Below are 18,270 nucleotides of genomic sequence, written 5' to 3'. Positions count from 1 at the left end.
AGCTTTCTATACTTAAAACCCTAAATATGGAACATCCAATTATTTCTTTATGAACCATAAATTTGTAACTTGCTTCATAACTTGGCCAAGGTCAAAAAATAGCTAGTAAATGGCCAGGGGTGGGGCTAGAATTTGTTAGATGCTCTTCTTTCTTCTTGACAGAACAAAGATAATATCATTATTTTTAAAACATTTTTAATTCCAATTTTAGCCAACTAACTTTTTTTGTCTATGTCTTATTTTCCCTGGAAAGTTGTTACGAGAATCAAATAAAACTATGCAAAGTAATCATCCAGTAATGACTAAATATTCATCTGACACTTATTCTTTTTGTCCCTTTAGACAGCTGCCACCTTAGTCCTAGTTCTCATCAGGAACCTCCCAAATGAGAACTCCGCATCAAATCTCTGCTCATCCCAACTCATCCTCAATATATGACCAAAATTATTTTTCAGATCTAACTGTGTTACTCTTTTACTCACTGGCTGCACAATAGCTCTAGGATCAAACACAGACTTTAAAGACCTAACAGAAGAGTTTATCTCAAGCTACCTTTACTCAGTTATGACATAGCACTGCACTTTTTTCTTAACTCTGCTCCAAACAAACTCTTTGTTATTTTTCTTCAGATAGGATTCTCCATTTCCCATCTCTGTATCTCCAGACTAACTATTCCTCTACACGTGAATGCATTCTCTCTCCTCACCTCTGCCTCTTGGCTCCTTACTTTGCTTCAAGGTTCCTTTTAAGAGCCAGCTTCAAGTATCTTTTTTTAAAACTACTTTGTGTTTGTAATATTTATAGAAGCCCTTTATATGATAGTAAAATACGGAAAATTAAGGGGATGCCTATCAATTGGGGAAATGGTTGAAAATGGTGGTATATGAATGTAATGGAATATTATTGTGCAATAAAAAATGATGAACAGGCAGATTTCTAAAAATCCTAGAAAGACTTAACAAACTGATACAAAGTGAAATGAGCAGAACCAGGAAAACTTTGTAAACAGTATCAGCGCCACTGTGTGATGATCTATTATGATTGACTCAACTCTTCTGAGCAATACAATGACATAACACAAGAGGACTATGAAGGAAAATGCTATCCATAAAGAAATAAAGAACTGATGGATTCTGAATGCAGATAAAAGTATATTTTACACTTATTTTATTTTCTCTCATGTCTTTTTTTTCCTTTTGATCTGTTTTACAACTATGACTAATAAGAAAATATGTTTTAAGTGACAGGAAACGTATAAACTATATCAAACTGCCTACCACTTTTGGAAGAGGGAAGGGGAAAAGGAAGGAGGAACAGAAGGAAAAAAATAAAATCATTATTAAAAAAATAAAAATCTTGTTTCTATCTATATATACTCACTTTCCTGCCTTACCCTTTCACCCTCAAGAATGTAATCTTCTTGACAGCAGAACCTATCCAAGATATTTTTTGGGGGGAGGGGGATTCACTATAATGGCACAAAATAAGAATTTAACAATTGCCTGATTCGATTGATTGGAAACTCAAGAGAGTTCCTCACTAGGCATATGAAAACTTATATATAACTTATGGTCTAACAGTTTCCTGAAGCTCAGAGAGGCTCATGGTCTAGGATTTATTGGCAAAAGAAGCAGCAATTCTTTTTAGATGAAAAAATACCTCATATTCCATTAAAGTTAAACAACAATATTACATGCCTTAGATAGAACACTATAATTTAAAAGACTAGATCATCACTGTCTTAAATAATTTATGTTTTCTTAAATCAACCTAGTTTCTTTCTTTTTTTTTTTGTTTTTTTATTTTTTTTATAATATTATCCCTTGTATTCATTTTTCCAAATTATCCCCTCCCTCCCTCCACTCCCTCCCCCCGATGACAGGTAATCCCATACATTTTACATGTGTTACAATATAACCTAGATACAATATGTGTGTGTAAATACCATTTTCTTGTTGCACATTAAGTATTAGCTTCCGAAGGTATAAGTAACCTGGGTAGATAGACAGTAGTGCTAACAATTTATATTCACTTCCCAGTGTTCCTTCTCTGGGTGTAGTTATTTCTGTCCATCATTGATCAACTGGAAGTGAGTTGGATCTTCTTTATGTAAATCAACCTAGTTTCAAAGATAAGACTCATATATTAAAACCTGTGATCTGGGTCTTTATGTAAAGTGGGGACATTTTAATTTGAAAAATAAAAGCTAGGAGAAAACCATGCAGATATGGTTATGAATGTGACAGAATGTTGTGCAGTAAAAAATGAGGAATCAGAAAAATGTGGAAAGAATTATAAGAATTATCAAGAGCAATACATACAGAACTAAGAAAAACATAATTAATGACAGCAAAAAATACAAATGAAAAGAACACCAAAAAGCACATGAACTCTGAATAAAAATGAATAAATAAATCATCTTGAAGGTGTTGGGAAAAAATGATGATTGAACATATTTTTTCCCTTCTTATGGCAAAGTGGAGAGCTACTAGGACAGAGGTATATATTGTCAAATTTTTATTCACTGTTTTTCTTTAATTGTTCTTTTCCCCATGGAAGGGTTTAAGCTGCAAGGGAGTGATGATAGTTACAGATAAAAAATGACCAATGTAGAGAAAATAGGCATCCAAAATGTTTGTGGCAACCCTTTTTGTACTGGCTAGAAACTGGAAAATGAATGGATGCCCATCAATTGGAGAATGGTTGGGTAAATTATGGTATATGAATGTTATGGAATATTATTGTTCTGTAAGAAATGACCAGCAGGAGGAATACAGAGAGGCTTGGAGAGACTTACATCAAGTGATGCTGAGTGAAATGAGAAGAACTAGGAGATCATTACACACTTCAACAACAATACTGTATGAGGATATATTCTGATGGAAGTGGATATCTTCAACATAGAGAAGATCTAATCCAGTTCCAATTGATCAATGATGGACAGAATCAGCTACACCCAGAGAAGGAACACTGGGAAATGAGTATAAACTATTTGCATTTTCTGTTTTTCTTCCCAGGTTATTTTTACCTTCCGAATCCAATTCTTCCCTTGCAACAACAACAACAAAAAATTCAGTTCTGCACATATATATTGTATCTAAGTTATACTATAACATACTCATTATGTATGGGAATGCCTGCCACCTAGGGGAGGGGGTGGAGGGAAGGAGGGGAAAATTCAGAACAGAAGGGAGTACAAGGGATAATGTTGTAAAAAAAAAAAAAAAAAAAAATTACCTATGCATATGTACTGTCAAAAAATGTTATAATTATAAAATTAATTTTTAAAAAATTTAAAAAGAGAGAGAGAGAAAATAGGCATCAAACTAAACCATTTTTTAAAAGAAAAAAATACCAAGAAAGAAGTTTTTATGCATTCTTGACTTTTAGGATAGTAACTCTATAATTTATACTTTTATTTCCATATTTATAATGTCACTATAGAATCTGGAATTGTATAAGACCTAAGAAATAAAATAGTCTATTACTTTTATTTCACAAATAAGGAAACTGAGACTCTGGGAATTAAAAAATGAAGTGTCACTCACAATTGCAATTAGAATAAGGGCTGAGTTCAAGAAGTTATGAAATAAGAATATGATTTGACATGTCTTTCCTACCCATTTCAATCCCTATACTTGGTGACAAATAACTCTGCAAGTATCACCAAGCGAGTTAGTTAACATAGAGTCTACACAAGAGAAGAGGGAAAGAAGCCCAAGATTTGCATATCCAAAAAGAGATTTATTAAAGAACATTTTTTTTTTCAGATGACTGTAGTGTGTTACTGTGCTTTTTCAAATCTGCATTCAGATTGAACAGGGAGAGGAGGGGAAAGGGCAGGGGAACACGGCTTCTTCAAAAATGCCTTCTCACAACTACTGAATATTTGTGTCCTATGAATGTAATTTCAGATTACTATAACATAAGACAAGAAGAGATTTCAGAGAATCCTGGGTAGTAAGAACTCACACAAAATGTAGCGAGCAGAAGAACCAAGAGCACAATTTATACAAGGAAAGAACTTTTAAACACTTAAGAACCATGGTCAATGCAATAAGGAATTATGTGTCCAAAAGTCCTATAAAAGACTTCATGACAGAGAAGTGATGGACACAAGGTACAGAGGCAGACACAGACTGACCCACATTTTGGGATTTGGTCTCTGTGAAAAAGTCTTCCTATGCTTATGTGTCATACATTCTCCCCCACACACAATTCTTTCTCTAGGTTTTAATTAAAGATGTGAGCGATAGTAATGCCAAGAGAAAAAAAGAAAACTGTTTTAACATTTAAATAAATAGAAGAAAACAAAAGCTAAGAAGAAAGTACAAGCAGGACAGTTTTGAAAGCAACAAGTAGAATTTAATTTATTTTTGAAAAAGCAAGTGATATAAAATAAGGATTTACAGTATCATGTAGAATCTTTAAAAGGCCCACTTAAAAATGATACTGAGGTTCCTGAAACTGTAGGGCCTTTCTTCTTCCTACAAAACTAAAAAGCATACAGGTCATTTGTTGTGAGAAGAAGTTAAACCTTCAAATACCAGCTTAGGTATGAATGGGAGGAAATTAAAACAGTAAGCAAAATTCTTTCTGGAACTTTCTGGAAGTCATTCTGTGGTGGTAAAAAAGAGTGGTAAGTGAATTAAATTACATATTTTTCAAGCTACTAAGCCTGTTTATCACAATGTGACCACTGCATAAAAATGTTTATTGTAAGGACCAAATAAGTTTGTTTATATGCAGGCAAATGTTTTGAAAGCTGACTTCTGCTGGAAAATTGTAAAAGATAGTTTTCCTTGATGGGAGTACTAACCTTTCATACTGCTAAATCCAACTTAAGTACACCACAGTTTAGGAAAATTCTGATAGCCTCCTAGTGTCAATCACATTTAAAAAATCATCAAGTCACTTTCTAGTAATCATCTATCACTTTCCATTTTGTCAGTGTGTAATGCTCCTTCTCTGTATAAATCAAGCTACAAAATGAGTGCATGGCAACATCAGATCCAATGGTCTGCCCGTAGTTTAAAATACAACAGGATGGGTTGTATTTAGCACAGATAAGGCTCAGTGATAAAATGCAAGGACTTGATTTATGGTTTTTTAACTTTAAAACCAATGACCATATCATTTGCTACTTATTAAATGAGGAGAATAATTTATAAGATTTGTTACTCACCTAGTAAAATCATTATTGAGATCTCATTTACGTGATGTTTATAATTATACACAGAGGGGACAGACAACACTTACCAATTTGTAACAATATCGGTGTGACCCAAGCTGTTTCCATGGCATAACAGAATTCCCTGCCAAACATTACTGCCCCATGCATCACCCAAAGGCGAACTGGTATGCGGTCTATGGATCCTTCACTAACTGTCTCATCGCGATTCTCATTCTCCTTATTTTCAGATTTCTGAAGGTCTGAGGCTGGTGCAGCGAGCTCTTGGACTTGCATAGACTCCGAATCGGCATTCTGAGGAGCCATTTTCATTACCACCAAAAAATATATATCTTTATTCTATCTATATAAATAATACTATCATATATCTTTAATGATAAATATGGGTGTCTTCTCTTTCAGCTTCTGTTGCGTTCCTCATGCAGGTTAACACATTCCTCTTTGTACAAAGGGGGATCTCACAACTTCTCACCTATGTCTGAGACATGTAGCAAAATAGAACGGTATTTGGTAGGGCTTTAAACATATGGCTTGCTGGTTTACTGTGAATTAGAGTTAAAAATCCATAATTGCCATTCAGTTAATACCAGTTTCATCATTATTATTGAAGAGGTGCTGAAATTATTTTTCTTGCTACAGAGAGGTGAAAAGGTATCACAAAAAGGCGGTCCACTGTTAATCCCCATCGAGTGACTGATTAATCTGCAAAAAAGGGGAAAAAATAACCAGAACAAGATAGTCAGTGAGAAAGGCAATAGCTACAATGGCCTATGTGGTTCTTCAATGGACTCTGCTTTCATAAGACCTCTCTTTTCCCCAGTTTCTAGCTAGCTAAATGTCCATAGAATTGATCTTTGAATACTTAAAAAGCTATCTGATGAAAATCCTCTGGCCTCAATAACTTATTTGGAACCTATATAGAGAGAGAATGACAAACATTTACACAAAGATAACAAGACACAGTGGCAAAATACAATAATTTAACCTTAGTTTCTAGATATAATTTCTGCCCTGCTGATTTTTGACTATGCAACCTGGGTAGTCACCTCACTTTTCTGCATCTTAGATTCCTCACCTGCTAACTATTATGGTTGGGCTACATCTCCTTTCCTCACTTTAAATTCTGAGATCTTACTATGGAGTAATAGAAAACAAAGAAAGTATGGGAGAGGAAAAATTAATGCTGAGGGCAATTACATGCTCCAATATCCTCTCCCCAAATAAGTATGACACCATAAAAACACATAAATCTAATTTCAGTGGACAACAGATCTTTTCAATGCCTATCATGCTGCAGGGTGGAGGGGAATGAAAATAAGAGGAAGGGAATTGTTTTTTAGTTCTTCCATGGAGGAGTGGAGCAATTAAAATCAAGTCCTAAGACCTACTCGAGGAGCCTGTAGGTAGGTTCTCTGCAAGGCCAACCTCAAAGATGCATAGTTGCAAATCTTTCTAAAATGAATAGATAAAAATATCACTTTAAATGGCCCATATTCTATACTTTGTAAAATTAAATTTTATTACATAAAAAGAGCTTCTAATATAAGACTTTAATTAAACCTTGATTAAGTGAATGGCACCTAACTAGAAGTTGTCTCCCAAACCTTAGCCTTAATTATTCTGCATTTAAGAGAAAGAAGCAAATCTCCTTCCAATAAGAAGACAATATATTCTCACACATTCCCAAGAACCTTAGTCCCTCTCCCCAGGTCACTAGATCTGTAGTCTTATGATCTAAGTGCACATTTCAGTTGGGCTACTTATTACTTGAGTCCACTTAAAACAAGTTACTTACCTTTCTTTCTACAACTCCTTCCAGTTCTGAACCTATGAAACTTTTTGAGGATTTACATGGCCTGAGATTAACACAGACATCATCTAATACATACATTGATAACCATATAGTTAGGATGCCAACAATCTTTAGGAATGACAAGATTCAAAGGAAAATTAAATAATTAGGAAGAATAGATTATCAAAGTTTCATTTTTGTTTTTTTGTTTTTCCTCAGTAAAACAAAAAAATTTTCTAGTTAACTAAAACCCACTTTCACATACATTCCATTTAACTAAGGTTCTACCATACCAGTCACAGATGGCATACATACCATCTACTTCATAGAAATTCTATGAAGAAATCTGTAGTAAACATTTAAGCACTATGTAAACATTTTTTTCAGGCATATCCTCTAAGTCAGTTAAACCTTCATTCAGTTAAGATAAGTTATACTAAGCTACAGAGATCCCAGATTCCTAGAGAAGCCCAGGAAGTACTCAGAAGTATAATTTTGTTATTCTACTTTAGGAATCAATGCAGGATAAGGACCCTTTATGCCAGACATGAAGTTTAATTTAAACTAATTTCTTCTTATTTGGCTCAACTATTTTCAAGACATTCTTGGTCCTATTATTATCTCCCAAATTTTATATGTCTATGATTTTCCACCTACCTCAAAATATCTATATGTATTTTTAAGCCAGCCAGCTAGGTAGTAAAGTGGATAGCACACTGGGTCTGGAGTGAGGAAGACCTCTTTCGGAGTTCAAATCTAACTTCAGATGCTTATTAGCTGTGTAACCCTGATCAAGTCATTTAACCCTATTTACCTCAGTTCCTTATCTGTAAAATGAGGTAAGAGAAGGAAATGGCAAGCCACTCCAACAGCTTTGTCAAGAAAATCCTAAATGGGGTAAAACAAAATTTTAACCCAGACTTCCATTTATAAATCTCAAATAAAACTAAATATTCCCTACTCTTCTCATGCCTATAATTCTTGAATTATTCATACCTTAAAATTTATAAATTTTTTTCCTAAGTCTACTATCAATACATTCTGTAAATAAAATAACTCATTTGCATGGATAACCAGGTCCACTATGGTCTTGTCTGAATTATAAAATAATTAATTTTCTAAAAAATCATGGAGATTTATAAACAACAAATAGTTCTGTCTCAAAAAAAGCTCTATCTTCTTCATTCCCATCTACTGAAAACTGAGCCATTACTAAGTCTCTGATCACCAGCTTCATTCCTCCAAAAGATGAAAGATAGGCATTCTTTGCTGATTATAAATACATGTGAATGACTTTGGTTAGGAAATCAGCAAGAATAAGGTTTTGTGTTTATTTTTTTTAATTCCCTAATCCTTGCATGTTACAATTGGAATCAATTAGATGGTAGAAAATGAAAAGTCTCTCGGGGCTTCTTACCAAACAGCTTTAAAACGATTAACAACAACTAGTTTAGTTATGATATTTTCAACAAGTTTTCTTAATAAAACCTCCCTCACGTGTGATACAATTTATATTGCTTTATTATCATAATATGAACATTTGCATCCCAATTCTGATATAGAGCTGAAAAAGAGGTATTAGTTTAAGCTCCCTGAAAGAGGATTTTTGCACAAATATGATGTGAATTTGGCGAAATACCCAAGTTAAGGACAACCTTTTGTAGTCAATTAATCCATTTTATAGAAAGTACTAATTTCTTAGTAGCCTGTTTTAAAGAACTTTTAAATTCCTAAGTTGTAAAAGAATTCATATAAAAACCAAGTTCCTACTTAAGATTTCTTCTGTCAACAAACATCTTTAATACTTCATATTGCTGACATACTAAAATTTTTAGTTCTCAGCTACATGTCTAATTTTCAACTTCATGCCTGAAAAGTTTTCCCTTTTATATGTGAATTCAGAAAAATCCAAATATTATTATGTAAACACCTGATCAGGGTCATATTTCTAATCATACGGTTAAGAAAAGTCTATTTTATAATAACTTAAAAGTAAAAAAAAAATAGGCAGAACACAGGTACTCAAATAAAAACAAAATTTTCAGAACCTGTGCTTTGCAATTACTTAGAAACACTAAGAAAAATTTTAGAAATGAATTCAGTATTATTAAACTTTAAAAAAAAAGTGACTACTAATATGAAAGGTTTAGAATTTTGAAGGAAATGTTTAAATATAATGTATTTTTTTTATTTTGCCCTCAATTTATTCCTTTTTAAACATCATTGTTCAGATTTCAAAGATTGGCATTTTCTTTAATAAAACTTAAGTATTACAGAAACTACTCATCATCAATAATTCAAATACATTTATCAAGGAATACATAAAATTTCTAACACCTTATTTTATAGCATTTACCACTTTATTGATCAGAGTCTTTCTAAGGAAAGTAAACTTTCAATAAAATATGGGAACACAGATCCAACAACACTGGACATTGGATAATGTATCCTTTGCTAAGAGTAGTCTTAGCCCCCAGGTAGTATAGCTCAGTTTCTAGGAACCAATCCCTACAGGAACAGAAGAATGCTACTACTGGCAAGATGCCCAACTGAATATCAGGACTAATTTGTACTGTAGATAAAACAGTTAAGTTGACTGTAATAAGCCAGAGCCAATCTCCTTCCTACCAAGGTGACCTTCCTTTGGAAATTATACCCACGTTCCCCCAGCAATATTATTAGTTAAGCACTTATGAAATGGGATGAATTTTGTTTTTGTTTACCTGTCATTCAAGCAGTCTGGGCATTAAAACAGCTGGCTTCCCTTCCTCAAGTAGTGCAAACGTGGAGGCACAGTAAATAGTTTTTACACAGGTAACTTCACTGTCATCTATATTGGTGAAAATGACAAACCTTGTTAGCATTTTCAGTTTAAAAATTAATGAATACATATATTAATTCACTAAAAATTAGGCAATCATATGTGATTTAATCATTGTAATATTATAAATTGAAAAAGATAGTATTTGCCAATCGAATATAAGCAGTTTAGCATAGTTTGCAAGGAGTCTAGGTAAAGCTTTTTCAAAAAAAACTTAAGTAACTTTCCTAAACTATGACTTTAAGACAAATAACTTTCAATCCAATTAAGTATTTTGCTGCTTCCTTAAATGACGCCACACTAATTCAACATATAAGACCTAAACTACTCCATAATTTATATGGGGCATTCTACAGCCCTCCCGTATCATATCAAGAAGATTCGGCAAGCTATTGGTCCTATGTAACAATGATTCTCAATTACATTTCAATAAATACATTACAATTCCATGGTTTCCATAATTACACTGATTGGTACATTGCAACTGACTTCTACTGACTATACATGAATTTTCCTTTACTTATTTGTATATATGTTGTTCTCTATAGAATAAATTCCTTGTGGGCAGGGAGCTTCCTTACTTGTTTTCGCATCCTCATCACTTTCTATAGTGCCTATCACATTGGAGACATTTAATAAATAGATAATGGCCTCATATATGAATATTTCATAGTGACTGAAATTAAGTCTAACAGGTCAGAGAATAGCAACTCTTATTAACATCAATGGAAAATTGAGAATATTACAACTAAGAAGGCAGTCTGTACATGAACACCAATAATCTCCAATTTGGTAGTCTTTACATGAATTCCAATAAAAATAATGTTGAAAAATGGGAAAGAATGTATTTTTTGCATCCCACTTATACCTCAGCTCAACAAATATTCCATTTACAGAGGAGGAACCAAGATAGAGGGGAGTAGGCAGCTCTTTAAGCTCTTCCTGGCTTCCTTCAGATCAAGCCTCTCAGGGTTTTTGGAGTAACAGAATACACAAATATTTGAGGTATAATGAATTTCCATCAAAAAATATTTTGTAAGAACTTCAAAAAAGGTCTGTTTCAATCAGGCCCTAGGAGAAGCAGCTGAGCACAAGCACAGTGCAGGGGACCCAAGGCAGTGCTGGGGAATCTACTGGAAGACTCTTGCCCAAAATACAACAGCATAAGCTATTCTGTCCTACGTCAGAAGCCAGTGGATTAGGAGACTAATTGAGACACTCAAAGCAAATACAAAAGGCAAATAGTGTGTCCCTGAGCCCCACCATAATGAAGGACTTGACCACACCTACCCAGCACAGGAAGGAAGCCAGCAGCACAGCCCCAGTACCGTATGAAGCTGCTGTTACCTATAGAGGAAGCTTGGGATGATCTCTCCTTTGCCTTAAGAGCAAACCTCAATTTTTAAAATGAGCAAAAAAGTAAAAGTACTCTGACCATAGATAGCTTTTATGGAACAGAGAAGAATAGATTTCAAACTCTGAGGACACTAAAGGTAAATCATCTCCAGATGATATCTGAAAAGTTGATAAAAGTTGATCTCCATTTCACAAAGCTCTCTTGGAAAATTTTATAAGAAAAATGGAAAAAAGAAATGAGAACTTTGCAGGAGAGTTTGGAAAAGTTAACACAGAAATTATCCAAAGAAAACGCCTTTTAAAATAATTATAGAGAAAAAAAAAAGCATAACTCCTTAGAAAATAGATTTGACAAAATGGAAAAAGAAACTAACTCAATGAAAAACAAAATTTGTGAAATAGAAAAAACCATGGGAAAAAAACCTCAACTCACTTAAAAGTTCAAGTGGCCAAATGCCAAATGCAAAAGAAAATAAAAAAGCTAACTGAAGAAAATAATTCACTAAAAATTAGAATTGAACAAATGGAAGTGAATGATTCAATGAGACACCAAGAATAAGTCAAACAAAACCAAAAAAATGGAAAAAATACAAGAAAATGTAAAATGCCTCAATGGAAAAATAACTAACCTCAAAAGTAGATCTAGGAGAGACAATCTAAGAATTACTGGATTCCTTGAAAACTATGATTTAAAAAAAAAAAAAAAAAGCCTCGACAACATCTTTCAGGAAATCATCAAGGAAAAGTGTTCTGATGTCCTAGAACCAAAGAGCAAAATAGCCCTTGAAAGAATTCACCAATCACCTGAAAGAGACCTCAAAATGAAAACTCCAAGGAATATCATAGCTAAATTTCAGAATTATCAGATCAAGAAGAAAATATTGTAAGCAGCCAGAAAGAATTCAAATATCAAGGAGCCACAGTCCATCATGGGAAGATGCTATTTTGACTCTTGAGACCTGTATCTCTGATATGACATACTTAGAGAGTAGAAAGGTAAAGGTAGAAAGAGGATTGTACTGGAAGAAGAAGAAAAGGGAGGTATAATGGAATCAATTATATCTCATGAAGAGGCAAAAAAGACTTATTACAATTGAGGGAAAGAAGGGAAGGGGATGAGCATTGTGTGAACCTTATTCTAATAAAATTTGGCTCAAAGAACAGAATATCAAAGTAGGAGGGAAAAGGGGAAAGGAAAGGGGGAAGCTAATAAAGGAAAAAGTAAAAGGGGAAAGGGATAAGAAAGGGGGAGGGTTTGTAAATGAGGAGGCCGATTTGAAGAAGGTAATTTCAGAAGCAAAATACTGAGGAAGGAGAGAAAAGAGGAAAGAAAAAAATACTTGAAGAAAACAAGATGGCAGGAAAAACAGATTGTCATTTTAACTGTGTTTTCTTTCTCATTTTTTTCCTTTTTGAACTGATTCTTCTTGTCTAATGTGATAATTGTGATAGAAGAAGTACACATGTTTAACATATACTGGTTTGCTTGCTGTCTAAAGGACAGGGTGGGGAGAAGAGGGGAAAAATTTTGGAAAACAAGGTTTTGCAAGGGTAATGTTGAAAATTACCTATGCATATGTTTGGAAAATAAAAAAGCTTTAATTATAAAAGAAAAAAAATTTAATTTACATTCACCCTAAGTGCACTCTAGGTGTTCAACATGCAAAGATAAAAGATATTTTCAGCCCTCCAAAAGTGTACAATTTAGGAATGAGATATGCAGAGTAATTAAAAATACACCAAAGGTTTAAGGAAAAAATCTTTTATAGTATGACAATCAGGAAAGCCTTACACTAGTAAGGCTGAGTAAATAATGGACCAATTTAGTCAAGATATGAAGATGGGGTGGAGAGAAAAAGGAAAGTGGACACATCTGAAGAAATCAGTGAAGGAGAGACTGGAGAAAATTAAATTCAGTTTTATGATTAGCCAATCAGTATCAGAGATATCATGAAATTAAAGCTAAAAATATATATTAGAGCCAGACCACTGGATGCACCTTGACTAACAGGTTAGAGAAGTACTGTACCAATTCTTTAACCTTTCCTTCTAAGATTCTTCTATGTCTCCACCTTCTTTGTATCTTCTTTGCTTTCCTAAGACTAGCAACAGAGGAAATAGTTCTGCTACCCCTATATAGAGGCTGCTATTCTGACCAAGATACCAAGGTGGAAAATACAGGCCAAAAAAAAAAAATTATATATATATATATAATAGCTCCCTTTTTTCTGCATTCCATTTTTTTTTTGCCTATACATACATACATATATATGTATGTATATATATATATATACATATATATGTATGTATGTATGTATAGGCAAAAAAAAAAAAATGGAATGCAGAAAAAAGGGAGCTAAGTAAGGACATAAAATTTCAAGGAATACCTAAGTAAAAATCATGACATACACTTTGAGAACTACAGTGCTAGACAATGGATGACCAATGACAAGTTTGTTGAATCTTTAAAGTTTTGTTTTGTTTTGTTTATTACAGGAAATACTTCTCCAATGAACACTGTTCTCTACTCCAGTACCTATATTACTGTAAGACTTCCCACTTGTTCCAGCTTCTTGCCTAGACTGATCAGGACAGGAATTCCAAACCAAAAATGAAGTTTGCAATTCTGTTGCTCACAGGAATCCCAGCTGGCTAATGCTAACCGAGTTTGGCAATATAATTGTTGCTTAGACCCAAGCCAAGATAAGAATCTGCAGAGCTCAGACCTGAGGGAATGTCCATCAGACTTTGCCATGGATCATTTGGAAGCACTAATTTGATGAACCTTACCCTAAACTTTCCCTGAGATCCTAGAATAAGCACTAAAATGCATATCTTAAGAAAGCAGAAATAGGACCAGTCTAGAACTTCCTTCTAGGATTGCAGAGGGTCTAGCACTAAGCATCAACCTAAAATCACAAAGAAGGCTAGAAGAATAAACAAATAAAAATCCCATTATAAAAAGGTATAAAGAGTAACAGAGAAACTGAAGATACAAACTCAGACTAAACAGAATGATTCTGTAATATCTATAGCAAAATCTCAAAGAAAAACATGCGTTGGGTAAAAATTAAAGTAAAATTCTTAGGAGTCATGAATAGTTTTAAAAATAAGTTAGGGGACAGCTAGTTGGTGTAGTAGAGTACCAGTTCTGCAATCAGGAAGACTTGAGTTCAAATTTGGTCTCAAGACACTTCCTGGCTGTATGACCCTGGATAAATCACTTAACCCCAATTACCTCAGCAAAAAATAAATAAATGAAAATAAATAAGTTGATAGCAACATTATGTAATAATCAACTATGATAGAAGTAGGTTTTCTCAGTAAAGGAGGGGGAGAAAAAAATTAGAACTCGAAATCTTACAAAAATGAATGTTGAAAACTATCTTTACATATAACTAGAAAAATAAAATACTATTAAGATAAAAATGAATTAAAAATAAAATTTTATCAATGAAATGAAAGCACTAGATTAAAAAAAACCAAAAAACTGTAGAAGAAACAAGAGGTATAGAACAAATAACCAGAATAGCTTGGCACAATCCTGCCTGAGCAACAAACTCCCTGAAAATTAGAATGGTGCTATGTACTTTTTTCCCCCCCTTCTTCTGAGACAATTGGGGTTAAATGACTTGCCCAGGGTCTTACAACTAGGAAGTATTAAGAGTCTGAGGCCAGATCTGAACTCAGGTCCTCCTGACTTTGCGGCTGGTGCTCTATCCACTGCACCACCTAACTGCCCCCCTGAAAATTAGAATGGAACAAACAGCCAATGAACTCCATGAAATAAAAAATAATAAAATATAGTTAAAAGACTAAATAAAAAGAAAATTTAAGATATCTCACAGCAAAAATAAGTAACCTGAAAATTAGACTAAGGATAAAAAGGTCAAGAATCACCAGTCTACCTGAATATCACGAGCAAAAGAAAAAAAAAAAAAGGGGGGGGGGCTGTCATTTTATTTCAAGAAAGCTTACAAGTAAATTGTTCAAATCTCTTTGAATCACAGAGCAAAGATGAATGCACTAGTTGCTTACAAAAACAAAACTTTCAGATGAAAATTCCAAGGAAAATTATAGCCTGAATATGCTCTCTTAAATCAAGGAAAAAGGTATTAAAAAACAAAAATAAAGATTCAAGTACAAATGAAGCATATATAAACAATCATATGGGATTAAGTAGGAAAAAGCATTTATATTCAAACATTCATCTGTCCCCTCTGAAACTTACTATCAGGAATCTAGTTAGACAATGCTGGGGTATGAGTTCTATTATATCTTGATAATTTGAGGGAAAGGAATACATTGGCATGAGCAGAAGGAAAAGAGAAAATTATCATATAATCTGAGTTCATAAATAGGCAACTATTCAAACAAGGAGGGGAGAAATTGATATTTGAACCTTCTGGTGAGCTGAGCAAAAGAGAGAATAAATAAATAAATAAATATATATATATATATATATATATTTATTTATTCTCTCTTTTGCTATGTATATGTGTGTGTGTGTCTCTATATAGAGACATAATACATATATATATATATATATATATATATATATATATATATATATATATATATATATATATATATATATATATATATATATATATACATACTCACACAGTAAGACAATGATATGGCAAAGAAACAATTTTTTAATTAAGGACTCTTAATTCAGTACAACAATCAAAGACAAATTATGTGATTATGACGGAATACTATTGTTCTATAAAAAATAATGAGTAAGATACTTTCAGAAAAACCTGGAAAGATATTCATGAATTCATATAAAGAGAAATGTACTATGTACAAAGTAATAGCAATAGTGTGAAATGATCAGCTGTGAATGACTGCTATTCTCAGCAATATTGTGATGCAGGATTATTCTGAAGGGCTCAGGATGAAAAATGCTATCCATAACCAGAGAAAGAAGAGATTGTATCTGAATATAGATTGAGGAAAACTTTTCTTTTTCCTTGAATGAGGTTGGGAAGAGGGGAATCTGTTTTTTGCCACATCATGACTTTTATGGAAATGTTTTACATAACTTCACATTTGCCTTCTCGGTTTGGGAGTCAGGATGGAGAGGGAGGAAGAAAGAGAATGTGAAACTCAAAGTTGGCTTTTTTTTTAAGTTTTTTATTTTCAAAATATATGTATAATTTTCAACATTCACCCTTACAAAACCCTGTGTTCCAAATTTTTTCTCCCCCCCTTCCTCACACCCCCTCCTTTAGAATTAAATAATCCAATATATGTTAAACATGTGCACTTCTATACATATCTCTCCACAAATCAGATCAAAAAGGAGAAAAAAATTCAAAAACAAAAACAATCATCCACAATTCCAGAGGATTAAACATAAAATATGCTACCCACCCATTTTCAGAATGGTAAAGGACTTGGAGTAAAAACGAGAGATACTTTTTGGATATAACTATCGTGAACATTTGTTATGCTTTCACAGTTTTGTTTTTCTTTTGTTTTCAATTGGGAGTGAGGATGGAAAAGAAGGTAGAAAAAAACAGATTTTTGTTAATAAGGGAAAAAAACAGAAATTCAATAGAAAATGTTAGTATTAACAGTCTTTTTGAAATTGTCAAAAAAATGTATGAAATTTGTGGCAAATTTTAAATATCTGGGGAGAAGTCTAGGGATCATAAAGTTCAGGAGAAAAAAATCATGCACAAAAATGTATGTATATTGTGTCCCAATTAATGAACTGGACAAGACAGCAACTTAACTCTACAGACATTTCAATTTGAAGTTTTTACAATTTCTTCCTTTTCTATTCAGGAACAAACAAGATGATTCACTTAAAAAAAAAAAAGATAAATAATTTTATTCCAATTATGGTCAACAATAGGGGAAAATAAGCAGGGAGAAACTGACAAATATAACAGAAGGGAAAGCTGATTACTAAAAAGGAAAGTGAGGCACAAAGAAGGGACTTGCTCACAAATGCAACAATTAATCATCAACATCTGAACCAGAATGCAGATCTCCATTTTACTCTGAGTTTCAGTAACTTCTGTAAAATGAGGTAGTCAGCTAAAGTTATTTCTATTATACTAAATCCTATTATACTATGACTTTGAAACCAGTTTCATTCTTTTTTATTAATCACTGAGTGGTGCTGCCTCAGTCAAACTGAGACCCGTTAAAGATAGTTAAAAAGGCTAAGTTCTCCCATTGCATCCAGGGCCATCTCCAATCTTCCTAATTTCTATCTGGACACTGAATACAGATGGCTCCAGAGAACAAAGTAAGGCAGGTGACCTTGCCCAGCCCTCCCTCACGTCAATCCAACCCACATGCATGTTATGGCATTATCTCCCTGTTATCATGGTCTTCTTTGAAAAAAGAGGACAAACAACAATAACACTGGGCTTTTTGCACGTATGATTTAAATAGGCAAGTGAGGGATAGCCTGTATTTCAAGTACAGTATCAGATAAAAGTTTGTATTTAAAAGAATATTAATATATAGTACAAGAAGAAAATTTTTTCCATAATTTGTGAATTTGTAGTCAAGGGAAAATACTCCCTGTAACAAATCAGGCCATAGAAGTAATTGACTGTTGAAGAGATAATATTGTCTACTCACACTCCCCAATACCCAATCATTACTAAAACTTTAATGATGTTGAAAGAACAAGTTTCTCCTCATCAACTGTGCCAATGTTTTTTAGAATCAACAGTTTTTCCACATATTTAAAATTTATCAAGTTAATACTGTAACCATAACCAATTCTTCCAAATTCTATTTGAGATCTGAAAAATCTGGAAACACAAATTTTGCTATGAAAGAAAAAAAGTAATCTAACTTTGGAACTTTGTTCCGATGATTGTTTGAACAGTCAGTGACAATAATTTTGTTATGATTCTCAGATGCACTTAGTCAAGTGAAACTACAATTGTTCAAATCAACAACTTCCTCTATTGTCCTGTTTCTAATTTCAGAGTAACTAGTGCCAAAACATGTGACTTCCTTCAATTTGTTATGTGGAAAAGTTTGTTGAAAAATTTTTATGATTAGTTTAAGTTATCTCAATATGAGTCCCATTTTTTCCAGACTCTATGAATGGTCTTCATTTTTCTCTGAGCT

At 33.2% G+C, this 18,270-nt stretch overlaps 1 protein-coding gene across 1 annotated transcript in view; it reads right to left on the bottom strand.

Annotated features, from left to right (window-relative positions):
- The window catches only part of SLC45A4 (solute carrier family 45 member 4), a 123,584-nt gene that overhangs the window by 61,754 nt on the left and 43,560 nt on the right, over positions 1–18,270 (bottom strand). The window contains exons 2-3 of the mRNA XM_074264665.1: positions 9,707–9,813; positions 5,260–5,893 (exon numbers count right to left, since the gene is read on the bottom strand). Of these exons, the coding sequence (XP_074120766.1) occupies positions 5,260–5,503 (244 nt within the window). The 5' untranslated portion in view covers positions 5,504–5,893; positions 9,707–9,813. The remainder of the gene's footprint in view (positions 1–5,259; positions 5,894–9,706; positions 9,814–18,270) is intronic.

The sequence above is a fragment of the Sminthopsis crassicaudata genome, chromosome 1 (assembly GCF_048593235.1).
Source record: "Sminthopsis crassicaudata isolate SCR6 chromosome 1, ASM4859323v1, whole genome shotgun sequence".
Lineage (NCBI taxonomy): Eukaryota > Metazoa > Chordata > Mammalia > Dasyuromorphia > Dasyuridae > Sminthopsis > Sminthopsis crassicaudata.
Note: the sequence above shows the minus strand (reverse complement) of the source record. Positions and strands in the feature narration are given on the sequence as shown.